Here is an 18364-nt window from a genome sequence, read left to right as displayed (position 1 = left end):
CAATCACCAGACAATCCGTTGATCACGATTCGTTGTATCATGTCCATTAGCCAGTTTTCGGTCCAAAATGTAAAATCCCTCTTGATACCAGGTGGACGCACTTTTAACATTACTCTGAGTTGAGGCGTTTTGTCGAATGCCTTCTGAAATTATAAGTAAAGGATGTCTATTGCATTATTCTTGTCATTTTGTGAAAAAAAAAAAAAAAAATCGAATCGGTTAGGCATGATTGGTGTCGTCTCAACCCATGCTGGGAATCCATCATCAGATTTTGATTTTCCAGGTGTTCGACTATCCTATCTAAAATTATTCCTTCAAGCAGTTGTACTTAGAAGTCAGGCTAACTAGACTGTAATTCTCAAAACATTCTTTTTCTCTTTTCATAAAGACTGGGATCACATCTGCTAGCTTCCAGACGAGAGATTGGGGGGGGGGGAGGGGGATAACTTTAACTCCAAAGCTGTGAGTTAAATAGGCACAGCCCGTTTCCACGAGGAGACGCGGGGGGGGGGGGGGTTGAAACAAAAAAAAACTTTGTTTAGCAACCAAGAGCGTCCAGGAGCGCATGCAAACAAATGTTTTAGAGCTAACTGTGCCTACACAGTCCTCCCCCCTCTCTCTCTCTCTAAATTTAGGCCAGGACGTTCACGAACATCTGCCTTCAGTAATTATTCAGAATTCGAGCGACCAGGAGATGGTTAGATAAACGAGCCATTTTCTGGTTAAACAAGCGATATTGCAGGCCTTGTAGATTATTTTCTATATTACAACTAAATATTCTCTGATATGTTATTTACCTAGTTATGATATCGAAATTTTTTCACTGGTAACATGGAATACTGATGTGTATGATAAAACTGTACTGAAGGTGAGGAGGAAACGAAAGATCTGATAAAAGAAAAAACTTTTATTTTTACGTAGACAAAAGAACCATAGACTGCTGTTGCTGCTAATGATGATGATGATGAAAATACTGCCGCTGCTGTTTCTTCTGCTACCACTGATGTTGATGACGATTATGAAGATGATCACTGAACAGTCACAAAAACTTCAGGAACACGCGGATTGTTTGTGGGCAACTAAAGCAGAGGCAAAGTCTTCGGCTTCTAAAAGTGAAGTTGTTCCACTCTAAAACTTATTCCATCCATTACAGTGATGTATAAGTGTACCGCATCAACTCTAATAACAGGATACCGGTAGTTTCTCTCTCTCTCTCTCTCTCTCTCTGTTATATTACAACCAACTCACGTAGTGGTTAATAAGACTAACACAAAGTTATTTTGAGGATAAAACTTCATCCACGTAATTAGAGAATTTTTCTCACTTCGTCCTAATTAGTATTCGTTCTGTCTTTCTCCTGGTATAATATTTACCACCACCATCGAAACTGGAAATTATGTCATCATCCGTGCCTGTTTGTCTGTATATCTGTCTGTCTGTGTAGATGTCTCAAAAAGCTATTGTCAGATTTCAATGAAAGCAGGTGGATAGATGGGCATCTAATCAATGAAAAGTTTTATAGATTTTCATGCGATTACGGATCTGGATGCATGAATAAATAATGATTTTCGTTGTTGCCAGCGAAGGTATATGATCTTTGTGTTTCAATAAAAGTTCTACGAAGACCGTAGAATTAACTGACTGATTATAAGAGTCCGCAAAAACAACTGCTGGTAGGAAAGTGGAATTAAAACGTAAATCTTAAATTACATGGGCACTGGCAGAGTCATGTGGTCTTTAACCCGTCCCATCCCGACCACTTTTCCACCACTGACTACCCCCAATTCCGACCATTTTTGGAAAAATTTTTGTTTGGCTCAAACCTCCACTTTTGGTGAGAAACATCGAAAATTCATAGAGAAATCGCTCACCTGAGGTTTAAAATACTCGATCCAGGTAGCAGTACCTCCATACCTGACTGGGTTTTCTAACAGGCTGGCACCAAAGAAAACGAGTTATATGGGAGGGTAACTATTTCACACCACTCATAAACGGTATTTATTTATTTACTTCGTACGAATTTATATGTAGTACGAGAGTATACTGGTTTTCAAACAGTAATATAGGCATTATAAGCATTGTTTCACTCACTAACTCATCATCATACCTGACCTTTTTTTGCCACATTACCTGATCATCATTTCTGACTGTTTCTTCCTCTAATGCTATGTAAAGTTTGTCCTCCACATTGTCATCGTTTGGGGAATCACTCTGGCCCTGAATTTCGTACCGTGGCATGACATGGCTTTACTGGCCAGGTCACTGATAACAGGTGAATTGCTGAGACAATGGCATGCAGGGGGGGGGAGGTCATGCTGGGTAAGGCATTGTCCCTGCCTGGCATCTTGTAGAGGAAGGTGTCCCGTGTATACGTACCAAAAATCACTCACAAAAATTGAAAATTGTGCAAATTAGGGACCTTGCAATTGATTCGCGTTTATGTACGTCGACGGGATTGGCAGTGACAAAACGTTTGGACGTTAATTCACGTCAACGGGACGCCGTGGGTTAAGTGCTTACTAGTTTTCTTTTATTTCCCTCTAGTATTTTCTTATATTTCCCTTTACCCGCATTTGCCGAAATTTACTTCATTTTTTCTCTTTGATATTTTTTACCACCTGTATATTGTATTAGTAGTTTTTTTCTCTGTATTCACATAACTTATAAAATTATATATTTTACTTGGTCCCTAAAACTCCACCCCAAAAGAAAGGTACTTATATGACACCTTGCTCTATCTCCTAATTATAATGTAATATCTGGTATGTTTATCTGTTCATCCATCTATCTATCTATTTAATTATCAGTTGATAGATAGATAGATATAAATACAGATATAGGTATAAGTATTCTTCATCTTCAAGTTGTTCTTACTGAAAATGAGGTCATGAAACAAGCAACCGAAAATAAGAAAGTGGGAGAACTATCACCATCATGCCCCGTAAAATGGGCCACCCAATCATTCACTTATGCAAATTATTTTCGTATTTTCCTTATTAATGCGCTGATACACATACCAGACAGTCAGTCCGTCGAACATTACAAGGCAGTATCACAACATCCCTGAACATGAAGTATCATAATCAAAATTCCTACTTTACATGTTCTCAAATACCCCCCCCATCACCTTTATTCTTACCTGTGGAATCTTAAACAGTCTGAGCAGATTGGCCACTTGTATGGAAGTGACTGATGAAGCTGCGCCGACCACCCCTGATATGACCTTGTTGACCACTTCAGGAGAGGATCCATCACGGCATTTATACTGACCGTCATCTATGGTGCTGATGGACCCTGAAGAGAGAGAAAAATGATATGTGTTTGGGAAGTTAAGTTTAAGTTACGTTATTTTAGGACAGGTTTGGCTAGGTATGTAAGATATGAAGTCTGCCAGGTGAGAAGTTGGCAAATTACAGTATGTGTGAAGTACGTGGGTCAGTCACTGTAAAGGAACAGCAACATCTAAGTGACAAGCGAAATGGTTTCCTGTACACTAGGAAATCATTTACTATGCTGGGGGGGAACATATAACCGAATTATGGAGTCTGGTGGTTTAGTGGGTAATTAAAGGTACTCCAATCGGCCTGAGCCTGTGTAGGTTTATATCCAAGGGGTGGTTGGGGTTTATTGCTCACGTAATGCCACTCAAGGATGAGTGAGGCTGGTCACTCTCATCTTAAATATCAGGACCAACTTGTCTAGCCCCGGGTGCTCTGTTATGGGGCGACATGAGATTGGATGATGGATGGATGGATTAATCTTAAGTCTTTTTAAACAATGTGCAGGCATTACGAAATGAATGACTCTTGAATTTTGCCTCCTTGTATACTGAAATGTATTTGCCAGTAGGAAAATTTTGCAGGTTGTAAGCCTTCAATTGTTTTCTTTCTGCGTAAATAAAGGGTTGGGTGCCCATTTTTCTGTGACTGATACCATACAATTCTACTTGCAACTGGGGAACCGCAGAAGTCAGGAGGATAATAGTTTTACAATGACTTCCTTACAAAGTTATGAGAATGATATTCGCAAAGAAAAAACAATGTTAAGGAATGCAGCTCATGTAACTGCCCCTTGCCCACAAGAACACGGCTTAAACTGTAGTTCTGTTGTGAGATGACTGATAGCACACAAAACTTGCATGATGCTGCAGAAAAGAGTTATAGAATATTTACTCGTAACGCAGTCAACACAGAGTTTACTCTTCATTCATATTCTTCACATTATATATTACATTCTGGGTACTTATGAACGATTATATTTGTGTATATGAAGAAATAATGCACAGGAATGATACTGGTCTCACATTCTGCAACAGCTCCAACATAATTTTCATAAACCACTTCGTTCAGAGGACGTCGTTTTTAGTTTTTTCTTGCTGTAAGAATACAGGTCTCTTAGGCTAACACACGAGTCTGTTCAGATTATCTTTTTCACAATGCTGACCCATTTTTCATATTGTTCATGTTGCTTCGGAAGAAGATTTAGTAGCGATGGGGTTAATGATGACCTTTTCAGATCCCTGCAGTTCAAAACGCTTCCATTCAGCAAACATACTGTAATTTATATCCAACCATTTTCTTCCCCATCAGGAGTGTAGGAGCACTGATGTAGACTTTCATTCCCGACATTTAAGGCGAGGGTGACATTATGTGATCAGTAAGCTCAGAGCAACCTCGGATGTAATTCTTTGTTGGCATCATCCGTTTGCAGTGCCTTAACCCACTGCCCCACTAGGCGTCATTTCTCTATATGGCTGTCTCCCAGCGGAGTAACTGACATTCTGGGTTATAATAAGTAGTTTGGTCTTTCACTCATTGTAGAGTCACGTGAAGGCAGCACCGTATCGAGTGAATTGATGGATGGCGTCCCCACCTATCGCAAAGATTTTCTCATTTGAATAGACCCGTTTGCAAATAGCATCCGAGTCAACACAGTCTCCCTTCGTAGGCAAATGGGGTCCCTGCGGACCCCAGCATGTTTTTAAAATGTTGCGATTAAGCCATTTTTTACTTTCACAGCCTGGCCTCTCATGACATTTATTGTAGATGGTTATTTTATATTCTCATAATATTTGAGCAAAAAATCTCTCACGATAGAGGAGTGACATCGCAATAAATGTCAGTGGGGTCCGCCAGTACCCCACCTGGCCTTTCGTGTGACTAATTTTGTTTATATATTTTTTCAGATATTTCAGATTATAAACATTAAGACAATGTCACTACCAGTAACAAAGTTTGATGCCTCAATGGCGGTGGCAGAAGGTGACCAAGAAGAAGAAAATTATTCAGATGGTGATTTATCTGCATCCGACGCTGATGACTATGAAGTGCTTGAATGATCGGACAGTGAAAGTAGCGTGAGTAGTATTGGGTCTCCTGTGAGTGCTAATGATAATTTTGAAAATGCAAGTGGTGGTAGTAATACAGAAGATGCTCAGCAAGATGATAAAACAAGAAATTGTTGTACCAAATTTGAACATTATAGGGATAATTTTATTTTATGATAATGCTAATTTACTTTACACATGAACTTGTTATTATTTTGAGAACCTCTTCCAAGAAGGCTGTCAACTAGACATTCAGATAAGTGTAGAATCAGTACTTCCACGCTCAAACTTTAATAAAATTGTGATAAAATGAAAAATAAAATAAAATAATAAAAAAACAAAAACAAAAAGGGACACTTGGTAAGTTGGTTCCACGTGCCGTGTCCTAGGCAACATATGAACAAAGTTTAGCATATATAACTTTATGAATATGGCAGAAATACACCATTAAGGTTTGGGGTCCGAGGGGACTCCATCAGCCTTCCGTGTAACATGGTAACCCCTTGTCCACGAAGGGTTAAACCACGCTGAACTGAGAATGACCAATTGTAACGCACTATTTAGTGAGCTTAAGAAGCATCTTTTGATGGGCTGAGTAGTGAATGAAAAGATTAATGGTTTTTTAGCTTCTGTGTGTGTATGTGTGTGTGTGTATATGTGTGTGTGTGTGTGTGTGTGTGTGTGTGTGTGTGTGTGTGTGTGTGTGTGTGTGTGTGTGTGTGTGTTTGTACGTATCTCATTTTATTTATAATGTAATAATTGTCATCATTAGCCTAATATTTTTCTTTAGAGTCAAGATTTCATAATTTTCACAAATTTCATGGTCATCACCGACAGTGTTATCATTCTCAAACTCCATCAGTTTCATATAACACAAATCAGAGTAAACGAATTATCGTCAGTATCCTATTGTATGACTGAGAAGACAGTGATGATGACGATGATGATAATGATGATGTCAGTAAAGTTCTAGTGGTGCTGTATATAATATATCTGGTACCGCTACGTAAATCTCTCTCTCTCTCTCTCTCTCTCTCTCTCTCTCTATATATATATATATATATATATATATATATATATATTGTTACATAGCCTATGATTTCATCATCCTTTGTGTAATTTTAACGCACAGTATGCTGCATGTTTGATCACGAGCGTGTTCTGCCTCAGTCCCCCCCTTCTACCGTTATAGTAGAGTAAGTCGTCCTTTCTGTTGTTCAGAGCGGGATTGTCAACTCTTTGTCCCCATGGCTTCATTTGCGCGTCCTTCTTACAAGTTGTATCAAGCTCTGCTGGCCCCTATATAATGAGCTCAGTCTCTGCATCATTGCCACTTAGATCTACTCCTCATTTTGTTCACATCTCTGTCCTCCCCTGTACAGTTATTCTTGTGAGTGCTCAGGAAGTCTCCAACCATCTAGCAGCTGTGTAATTTGAGTATAAGTGTTATTGCATTTTTTCCTTGTACTGTGTAGCATAAGGTGTTGATTTGTAGGCCTAGTGAGTTTTTTTTTGTAATTTAAGTGGGATTCATTTTGTCAGCCAGTTTCAATATTATATTGTATCTGTAATAATTTATCTTGCATTAACTGAGCATTACCCAGTGTATTTTCATTTTATCAGGGCTGACTTAGATAAATTTACTCATGCTAATTTCGTGTTAATAGAGGCTATTGCAGTTAACCATATATTTAACCTGTTTTTTGCCATTACATTAACCTTATGAGTCCTGAATGTTTTGTTGTTAGTTTGAGCATTAAACTTTAACTTGTAATTTTACCCAACTCTTTTGTTTTGAACCTGGAACTTTACGGGACAGTAGTGATTTTTAGTATTCTCACTTAAAGTGTACATTATCTTTCTCTGTTCTGTAACATAAATTTGGTGACCTCTCATCAGGATATTCAGGATATTATCATAAGGATATTGCTTGATATTTTGTGACTGTTACTTATTCATGATGTCTACTATTACTACACTTGATGAAGCCAAAGATTTTTTGTCAAATGTGCAAACATTGTGTGATGTAGAAAACAGAACAAAGAATGAACTTAAGCTTGTTGCTCAACAATTGGGAATTGCTGTTCGCTCTCATCATTCTAAAGATCAAATTGTTGACATGATTAATGAAAGCTTGTTTAATGTAACTCCTCGAAATGAGCAAACGCAGATTGAATTAGCTAAGTTACAGCTAGCCCTGCAGGAGGCTCGTGCTAAGGAGGCTGAATTTCAGGCAAAAGCTCGTATTCAAGAGGCTGAGTTTCAGGCAAATGCTAAGGAGGCTGAGTTTCAGGCTCGTGCTAAGGAGGCTGAGTTTCAGGCACAAGTTGAACTTGCTAGGATTCAGGCAGACCATGAGTATCGCATGAAACAAGGTGGAACTGGATCATCTAGCTCTGATGATTTTGATGAGGCTAAAAATGTTAAACTTGTCCCTCCTTTTAATGAATTTGATTTAACAAAGTATTTTCAGTTGTTTGAGAGGGTAGCTACAGGTTTTAATTGGCCCAAGGAGTATTGGCCAGTACTCCTTCAAACTGTTCTCACTGGTAAAGCTCAAGTAACTTATGCATCTTTGCCTCAGGATCAATCTGATAATTATGATGTAGTTAAGAGCTTGATTCTTAAGGCCTATGAGCTTGTTCCTGAAGCCTATACAGTAAAATTTAGGACAACTTACAAGCAAGATAAGCAATCCCATGTTGAGTATGCAAAAATCAAAGAAGATCTGTTAGAGCAGTGGTTATATTCTAAGAATGTGGATTCTGAGTTTGGTAAATTTAAGCAGATGATTTTGCTGGAGGACTTCAAGAGGTGTATTTATAAAGATGTAAGCCTATATCTTGATGAGAGAAGAATAGATAATTTGTCTGATGCTGCAGTTTTAGCTGATGAATATGTTCTCACTCACAAGAGATATTCTAGAGAAAAGAGGAAAGCTGAGAGTAAGTACGTTGCCTCTACTCAGAGTACAGGTAACAGGAAAGAGAATAAAGATGATGTTTCTCAGGAAGTAAATACCAGCTTCACCTCTAGATTTCAGAAAAGTAAATGTACTTATTGTAGTAAGCGTGGTCATACTACGGAGAAATGTTTCAGGAGACAGTGTGATGTGAACAAAAAGGAGTCTTTAAATATTCAGTCAATTGGTCTAGTGTCCACTCTTGAGAGTTCCCAGAATTCTTTAACTGAGTTAACTGAACCTGCTTTGAGGGGTAACTTAAATTCTCATGATGGAGCTCCTCTTTTGAGCAGTAACGTGGGTGACACTCTCAAGAGTTCATGTGCTAATTTCCTGTCTGATGGCTTGTCAGTCCTCTGGACAGTAATGACAGGAAATCAGTTAAAATATATCGTGATACAGGTGCTTGCCAATCCCTTATGCTGACCAGTGTTCTAGGCTCTAATGTTAATTCCTCTGATGAAACTGTAATCTTACAAGGTGTAGGGAATAATTACTTCTCTGTCTCTCTGTGCAGAGTGAATTTAGAGTCTGGTTTTGTTAATGGTTCCGTTATGGTTGGGTTGGTTGAGACACTCCCAATGTCAGGTGTAACTTTCTTACTTGGAAATGATATTGGTGGAAGTCAAGTGTGTCCAGCTCCTCAGTTGTCTGGTGAGCCAGTGGCTGCGGCCCAGGATTGTGATGTCCCTGATGTGTTCCCTTCATGTGCTGTCACTAGGGCTAAGTCTAAAGTTACTGGTGATTTAGAGGATAATGATGATGATGATGTTATCCTAGCTGACACTTTTCTTGCTAATTTGGACCACTCACCAGATGAGGCAGTACCCCGTAGTGTTGATAATTTGTCTCGTCAAGAGTTGGTTGAGTTGCAGGTTGCTGACCCTGAGTTGAAAGGTCTAGCTAACTCTGCTTACAGTGAAGAAGAGTCAGCCGGTGCTTCTACTTGTTATTATGTAAAGTCAGGAGTACTTATGAGGAAGTGGAGACCCCCAACAGCATCAGCCGACTGTGAATGGGAGGTTGTACATCAAGTTGTCATCCCTCGTGTTTGTAGGCAGGATATCATTAGAGTGGCTCATGATTCCAGTTTGGCAGGACACCTTGGAGTGAGGAAGACTGTGGCACGCATTTTGAAACACTTCTACTGGCCAGGTATCTTCAGGGATGTTTCCTGGTATTGTAAGTCTTGTCACACCTGTCAAGTTGTGGGGAAGTGTAATCAGACCGAAAAGGTTGCATCTCTAGTTCCCATTCCTCCTTTTGAGGCGCCTTTCACCCGTGTGTTGGTGGATATTGTGGGCCCTCTTCCTAAGACTTCTTCAGGATTTTCTTATATGTTGACCCTGATTGATATGGCTACTCGTTATCCTGAAGCCATTCCACTTAGAAATATCTCGGCAAAGAACGTGGTTAAGGAAATGCTAGGGTTCTTCACAAAGTTTGGTCTGCCCAAGGAGGTACAATCAGACCGAGGAAGTAATTTCATGTCAAATGTTTTCAAGCAGTCTCTGAAAGAGTTGGGCATCACCCAGATCACGTCTTCAGCTTGCCATCCCCAGACCCAAGGAGCGTTGGAGAGATATCATCAAACATTCAAATCGATGCTCAAGAAATACTGTTTGGAACATCAGAAAGACTGGGATAAAGGTCTTCCATTCGTTTTGTTTGCCGCAAGAGAATCTCCAAATGAATCACCGGGCTTCTCACCTTTTGAACTACTGTTTGGCCATGAAGTAAGAGGACCTCTTAAGCTACTCAAGGAATGCTGGCTGTCGGAGGAAGATGACGTGAACCTGCTGGAGTATGTGATGAAGTTCAAAGAACGGCTGTCCACTGCTTTACAACTGGCGCGAGAGAATTTAGGAGCTGCTCAGGAGAAGATGAAGACTTGGTATGATAAGAAGTCCAGGTTACGCCACTTTCAGCCAGATCAGGTTTTGATTCTGCTACCAGTGCATGGGCAACCTCTTCAAGCCAAGTTTAGTGGTCCTTATTTCGTGGAGAAGAAACTCAGTGATGTCAACTATGTCATCGCCACACCAGATCGTAGAAAGAACAAGCAACTATGTCACATCAACATGCTAAAGTTATATCACAGGCGGGACGAAAATAATCCAGTCTGCACTGTAGCTGTTCCACCCGAGTCTGCAAGTGAAGCTCTCCCATGCAGTATGAGCCTGAGTGATAGTTTGGGGAAGAATCCTGATATCATGAATGATCTCCAGACTAAGCTTTCTCATCTACCTCCCAAGGAAAGGCAGGAGTTTTCGGCATTACTGCAGGAGTACCCCAAGTGTTCCGTGCCACTCCAGGAAGAACCACTGTGTTGATGCATGATGTCGATGTTGGAGATGCAAAGCCAATTAAATTGCCTCCTTACCGTGTGAACCCAGTGAAAGTTCCTCTCATCCAGAAGGAGCTTGGCTACCTGTTGGACCACAAGATGATTGAGCCATGTCAGAGCGAGTGGAGTTCTCCTGTCACTCTGGTCCCTAAGCCAGGTGGGTCACAGCGGCTTTGCATCGACTACAGACGTGTTAATCAGATAACCAAAACAGACACTTACCCTCTCCCTCGTGTGGAAGATTGCATAGACAAGATCGGAAAGGCTAGGTACATAAGTAAGTTTGGTTTGTTAAAGGGATACTGGCAAGTACCTATGACTGAACGTGCTAGGGAGATCTCATGTTTTGTAACACTAGGAAAGACTTTTGCATGTTCCGTAATGCCGTATGATATGAAGAATGCACCAGCCACATTTCAGAAGCTCATGAATGTTGTAACAGAGGGTTTGGCAGGGTGTGTTGTTTATATTGATGATGTATTAATCTTCAGTGACAACTGGAAAGATCACCTATGCCATGTCAGTAAATTTCTTGAGCGTTTGGTTCAGGCTAATCTTGTAGCTAATTTATCAAAGTGTGAGTTTGGTCAAGCTAAAGTTCAGTACCTTGGGTACGTAATTGGTGATGGACATGTTGCACCACCAGCAGCTAAGGTTCAGGTTGTAAGTGATCTTCCCAGAGCTAAAAGTAGGAAAGAGCTACAAAGATTTTTAGGAATGGTAGGTTATTACAGGAGATTTGTTCTTAACTTTTCAATTCTTGTATCACCACTTACAGACCTACTGAAAAAGGGAGTTGAATTTGCATGGACCGATAACTGTGAATCCTCTTTCAACAAACTTAAAGCTATCCTATTAAGTCAGCCAGTGCTCGCTACTCCAAATTTTGCTAAGCCTTTTAAGATGGCTGTTGACGCAAGTGATACAGGAGCTGGGGCTGTTTTGCTGCAAGAGGATGATCAGGGTATTGAGCACCCTGTATCTTATTACAGTAAGAAGTTCACTCCACCTCAAAAGAACTACTCAACTATTGAGAAAGAGCTTTTGGCCTTGATTTTGGGTTTACAGCATTTTTCATTTTATTTGTGTTCTGGTTTTGACCCCATAGTCATTTATACCGATCATAACCCACTGAAATTCCTTAGTAAGTTTAAAGATAAAAATCAGAGATTGACAAGATGGAGTCTACTTCTTCAGGAGTATTCATTAGACATACAACATGTCAAGGGGAAAGAAAATGTCATTGCAGATTGCATATCTAGACTTTAGACAGATTGTTTTAGAGTAATAAGAAATTTCCTTTGTAAATTTCTTTTTCTTTGTGGGAAGGTGTTACATAGCCTATGATTTCATCATCCTTTGTGTAATTTTAACGCACAGTATGCTGCATGTTTGATCACGAGCGTGTTCTGCCTCAGTCCCCCCCTTCTACCGTTATAGTAGAGTAAGTCGTCCTTTCTGTTGTTCAGAGCGGGATTGTCAACTCTTTGTCCCCATGGCTTCATTTGCGCGTCCTTCTTACAAGTTGTATCAAGCTCTGCTGGCCCCTATATAATGAGCTCAGTCTCTGCATCATTGCCACTTAGATCTACTCCTCATTTTGTTCACATCTCTGTCCTCCCCTGTACAGTTATTCTTGTGAGTGCTCAGGAAGTCTCCAACCATCTAGCAGCTGTGTAATTTGAGTATAAGTGTTATTGCATTTTTTCCTTGTACTTTGTAGCATAAGGTGTTGATTTGTAGGCCTAGTGAGTTTTTTTTTGTAATTTAAGTGGGATTCATTTTGTCAGCCAGTTTTAATAATATTTTGTATCTGTAATAATTTATCTTGCATTAACTGAGCATTACCCAGTGTATTTTCATTTTATCAGGGCTGACTTAGATAAATTTACTCATGCTAATTTCGTGTTAATAGAGGCTATTGCAGTTAACCATATATTTAACCTGTTTTTTGCCATTACATTATCCTTATGAGTCCTGAATGTTTTGTTGTTAGTTTGAGCATTAAACTTTAACTTGTAATTTTACCCAACTCTTTTGTTTTGAACCTGGAACTTTACGGGACAGTAGTGATTTTTAGTATTCTCACTTAGTGTACATTATCTTTCTCTGTTCTGTAACTATATATATATATATATATATATATATATATATATATATATATATATATATATATATATATATATATATATATATATATATATATATATATATATATATATATATATATATATATATATATATATATATATATATATATATATATATATATATATATATATAAGGAGAACAAGAGGGTGGAAGTGGTGAATGTGTTCGAGTGCGAGATATGCCGTGATGGCATTGTGTGAAACGAAGATGAAAGGGTGTGAAGTGGAAGAGTGGGAGGGTGTGAAATGTGTAAGATCGGGAATGAATGGGCGAGGAAGATATAAGGGAGTTGCATTGTTGATGAATGAGGTGTGGCAGAGTGGAATAACAGACTACAAATGTGTCAGCTAGAGGTGCATGTATATCAAGTTCAAGTTTGAGAAGGTGAAAGTGGCGTGATTGTGGCATATGCACCGTATGAGGACAGGAGTGAGAGAGAGAAAGACAGGTTTTGAGATGAGCTGGATGAAGTAGTGGGAGAAATGCCGAGGAGCTATAAAGTGATTGTAATGGGCGATATGAATGGAAGAGTAGGCACTGGTCCTGAGGATATCACAATGTGTTCTTATGGAGTAATAGGAGAAAATGATAATAGGAAATGACTAAAGGATATGTATCAGGAGAGGAGGTTGTGCATTTGTGACTCGTATTTCAAACACAAAGATGCACATAAATATACATGGTATAGAGGGAACGGGGATCATGTTGAAAGAAGCCTGATTGATTACGTGTTCGTAGAGAGGTTGTTGATGGACATGGTTGCTGATACAATACGAGGGCCGTGAAAGGACGATGTGGATATCTGTCTGATCATATGATTGTGGTATGCATGAGCAAGCTGATAGGAGTGCGGTTGAGCAGGAGAGAAAGGAGCAGTCAGAGTGAAAGACTGTGAGTTGAGAAGCTGAGGGTCAAAGAAATGGCTGATGATTACAGGACCCAAAGTAGAGGAGGAGTTAGAATCAGTGAATTGGAATGAAATGGATCTGAACAGCCTGTTGAATGCATATAGGGATTACTTAGTTAGGAATGCTAAAGTAGTGTGTGGTGTGGCAAGAGTAACAACAAAGAAGAAAGGTACGGTATGGAGGGATGAGGAGGTTAAGAGAACGGTGGAGGAAAAGAGAAAGAAGTGGCTAAAGTGGTTACAGGTCAGGGTTTCAGTTGAAATAAAAACTGAATATATCGTGGGCAAGAAGCACATAAAGAGACTAGTGAAGAGGAAAAAGAAGGAGCTAAAGGTTGATCTAAGAAGAAAAATGAATGCGAACTACTTTGAAAATAAGAAGTTATTCTGGAAAGAGGTGCGGAAATGTAGAAGTATAAGTGGAAAGAAATGTGATGGTGTGAAGGATGTAGGTGGTAAATTATTAACTCACGTGGATCAAGTAAGAACCAGATGGACAGAATACTTTGAAAGCCTGATCAATGGGAATAGAGAGAGCAGAGCGGCTGTAAAGTGTAGTGGAGAGAGTGCAATGAAGTGCTTGTTCGAGATATGTAAGAAGGCATGGATGAGTGCCTGCAGTGTGGAAAAAGGCCGTGATTGTACCATGTACAAAAATAAAGGTGAGCGAAGTGAGTGCTTGAATTATCGTGACATAAGTTTATTGAGCGTGGTAGGGAAGGTATATGGATGAATTATTACAGAGAAAGTAAGAGAGATATCAGAAGTCCTAGTGACTGATGAACAGGGTGGCTTTAGGAGTGGCAGAGGATGTGTGGATCAAATATTTGCAGTGAGACAGACATAGCAGACAAGGCTTGTAAGAAGGGCCATAAGGTGTTTATGGCATTCATGGACCTGGAAAAACCATATGACAAAGTGTACAGAGAAGGATTGTGGAAAACTTTGCGCATGTACGGTGTAGATGGTAAGCTGCTAGGTGCCGTCAATAGTTTTCATGATGGTAGTGAAGTATGTGTAAGGGTTAATGGGCATCGAAGTGAATGGTTCACGATCAATATGGGCGTGCGACAAAGTTGTGTGATGTCTCCATGTGGCTGAATCGGTAGAGAGGCGGCCTGCAGTCCTAATGGACCCAGGTTCGAATCCTGGCTGGGGCAGGGAACAGTTTAAGGATTTGAATTTCCTAAAAGCAGACTTTCCTGGTCTACCAGATGACCCGCCGACATGTCGTAAAAATACCCCCGCTAATACCAATACACCAGTCCTGTATGAGACACCCCTAGCATGTATTCAATATGGACGGTGGGTGTTAGCGCCGAAATGGTGACATGTGGAGGTGTAGGAGGACTACTGGGCCTTGGGATAGGCTACTGCCCCCGAGATATAGGCCCTGAAGCCTTTGCCCTGAGTCGCACACATAAAATATATATATATATATATATATATATATATATATATATATATATATATATATAAATGGATGGGGTGATGAGAAAAGTAAAAACACGAGTAATGGAAAGAGGGATGGCATTGGTAATGAATGGTGATGGATGGATTATCTCAAAATTGTTGTATGTTGATGATGCAGTACTGCTTGCAAATACCGGACAAGAACTTGATAGGATAGTGAAGAGTTTTGCTGATGTCTGTGAGCGCCGTTCCTTGAGAGTAAATGTAGAAAATAATAAAGTGATGGTTATCGAGAGAGAAGATGACTCCGAGTGTGATGTTACAGGGCGTGGAGAGAGAATGGAATTGGTGAGAGAGTTCAAATACCTGGATACAATGATAGAAAAGAGAGGAAAGAAAGTAGAGTGACACAAGGAAGAAAAGTATCTTGTGCAATGAAGCCCTTTATAAGAAACAAAGACTTGAGTATTGCAGCTGCACAAGGCTTACATGAAGGAGTGATAGTGCCAACTTGAACATAAAGATGTGAGACTATGGTGTGGCATGAAAATGAAAAGTCAAGAGTAAGAGCAGTGGAGATGGGACTGCTGAGGAATGTATGTGGAATGCAGGGGGAGGATGGGATACGAAATAATGTGATTCGTGAAAGATGTGGAGTGAAGAAGTCAGTGGGCACCAGAATCGAAAAGAGTGTACTGAGATGGTATGGTCATGTGGAGAGAATAGATAGCAATAGAGTGGTGGAAAAGGTATATCTGAGCGAATTTGAAGGAGGGCCAAGGCGAGGTAGGCCAAGGAGAAGGTGGAGAGATATGGTGGACGAGTGTGTGACGAAGAGAGATTTGGAAGTCGGTGAGGCTAGGAAACTGACAAGAGATCGAGTTGGCTGGATAAATGTTGTGAGGAGAAGTGCATGATCAGGGATTTGCCACCCCCTTTTTAACGTGGCAGCTTCCGAACTGACTCAATCGAATACATTTATGTGAAGCTACAGAACATGGTGAATGTTTTTGGCATATCCGACAGAGCCAGGATTCTGGGGACTTGAATGATGAGTGAATGGAAGCGTGGCCCATTGGATTGGGCAAATTTGGGCTGTCTGGACATTGCTACTCCTCACCCTGCCTTAGGGTGGGAAATGAGGTCCAAATGATGATATATTTACGTATAGATAGAGAGAGAGAGAGAGAGAGATAGATAGATAGATAGATAGATATAGATAGATAGATAGATATAGATAGATAGATAGATATAGATATATATATATATATATATATATATATATATATATATATATATATATATATAATATCTGTCTGTAATGTCTTTTTATTCTGTTAAGAATAAGCAGCACCATGCAGATATAGAGGTCCCTTAAGGCATAATATTTTCATTATTACCATACATTTCTTTCCAACCTTCTTGCAATACTAGCCGACCAAGTTTCTGAATGGAAGACAAGAGAATGGTGACCACTACTCCACCCTATACTTCACTGTTTTATTGAGACAGTGCTACTCTGCATTCCTTTAGTACCAGAAAACTTTCCTTTTTAAGGAGTATTCTCCAAAGTGTTGTTTTCTTAATTATTTTTGTTACTTCTTATGTTTCGTTTACCAGGAGACATAATATGTTTGTGTGTTTATGACTGCCACTGAATTTCATATAACTTTATTATTATTACTACCAATATCACTGAAATGACATTTATAATGTGAAGATTTTTTTTCTGCACAAATGTATGTGGACCACTGAACCACTCGCTACTTCTACTATTGTTACTGATGCTACTTCGTTCCTCTTGTACCTGAACACAAAATTTTCTACGATATCTTGGGTCCATTAAAATACCCACCAAACTCTTTTATTCCTGTTGATGTCAGGTTATAATTCTCATCAAAACAAAAAATTTTGACGAACACATTAGGATCAATTATCTACAGTATGCATTATCTTTTCTAATAATACTTTACTGTATTATCCCCCTGTTCTCATAAGGCTCTTTTCGATGATGTCTTTGATCTGTATATTAATTATTACAGCTACTGATGTAACTCTATAATTTACCAAAAAGATTTGTACAAAATATTATTGAAACTGGAGTACTAAATTTTTCAACTGCCACTTATACAACACTATATTTCTCAATTATATATATATATATATATATATATATATATATATATATATATATATATATATAGATAGATAGATAGATAGATAGATAGATATATATATATATAGATAGATAGATAGATAGATATGGAAAGAAAACATTGTTAATTATATCTTTTAACCACCGAACTATCGAATTATATTGCTTTTACATTATCACGTCTACTCATGTCACACAGTTTTTCTCGTACAGAAAGATTTTTTACAAATACTAACCTGAAACACTGAATAAAGAAATATTTTTCATTGACAACACTACCATGACTGTCGTCATTAATCATCCGGCATTATCAGAAGATATATATTTTTTTCCAAACGAATGAATGTGCAGAATGAGACTTCACATTTCTTTTTATTAATGCCCATACAACTTTTTATTCCCATAGTAGCCAAAGACCATTTTATGTGGCTGGAAAAAGTCGAAGATATCTACGGAGAAAATTATTTGTCTGTATATACTAACTCTCTGTTGGTATGGTCCCTCTCTATCTATGGCCAGACACTTTCATCCCAGAGGGGCTGGCCACAAAATAAACGCATCCATGTTATCCACTGCTCCACCATTAGGCTGCCCTACATCCAGCCCACACCACCCTCATTCACATACTGTTTCAATCCAGCCATCCACCTAATCGACGACCTCCTCCTCCTCCTCCCCCTTTGCCCTTTTACCTCACATACACTCACCCAGGTAATCTATCATTCTCATTTTTCTCCACATGGCGAAGTCATCTTGGGTACCTCATCTAACATTTTCCAACACATTACCATGGACACTACAGCTCCTCCGAAATTCTCTCATTTGTCTGTCGCTCCACGGAATGTCAAATGCTTCTCTCAGGAAATTCACTTGTATTTCTCTGATTAATGTGTTGGAAAATGATGAAAAATAAATGCAACTGGTGTTGGAAAACTCAATAAAGGACATGCATCTAGTCTCGGAAAATGCAGATATGTATGTAAACCGGTTTTGGAAAACCCATTAAAGTATATGCAACTAGTGTTGGAAAACACACACATAAATGTAAGCAATAGATGGTAGAGAGTACAGAAATGTATATGCAAGTAGCTACAGACAGTAAA

At 39.2% G+C, this 18364-nt stretch overlaps 1 protein-coding gene across 1 annotated transcript in view; it reads right to left on the bottom strand.

Annotated features, from left to right (window-relative positions):
* LOC145400735 (metabotropic glutamate receptor 6-like) overlaps positions 1 to 18364 on the bottom strand; it is a 281737-nt gene that overhangs the window by 177156 nt on the left and 86217 nt on the right. Inside the window, exon 3 of the mRNA XM_080273169.1 lies at positions 3140 to 3294. Within this exon, the coding sequence (XP_080129295.1) occupies positions 3140 to 3294 (155 nt within the window). The remainder of the gene's footprint in view (positions 1 to 3139; positions 3295 to 18364) is intronic.

Source organism: Coenobita brevimanus, chromosome 53 (genome assembly GCF_032717465.1).
Source record: "Coenobita brevimanus isolate Jiangsu-jjx chromosome 53, ASM3271746v2, whole genome shotgun sequence".
Lineage (NCBI taxonomy): Eukaryota > Metazoa > Arthropoda > Malacostraca > Decapoda > Coenobitidae > Coenobita > Coenobita brevimanus.
Note: the sequence above shows the minus strand (reverse complement) of the source record. Positions and strands in the feature narration are given on the sequence as shown.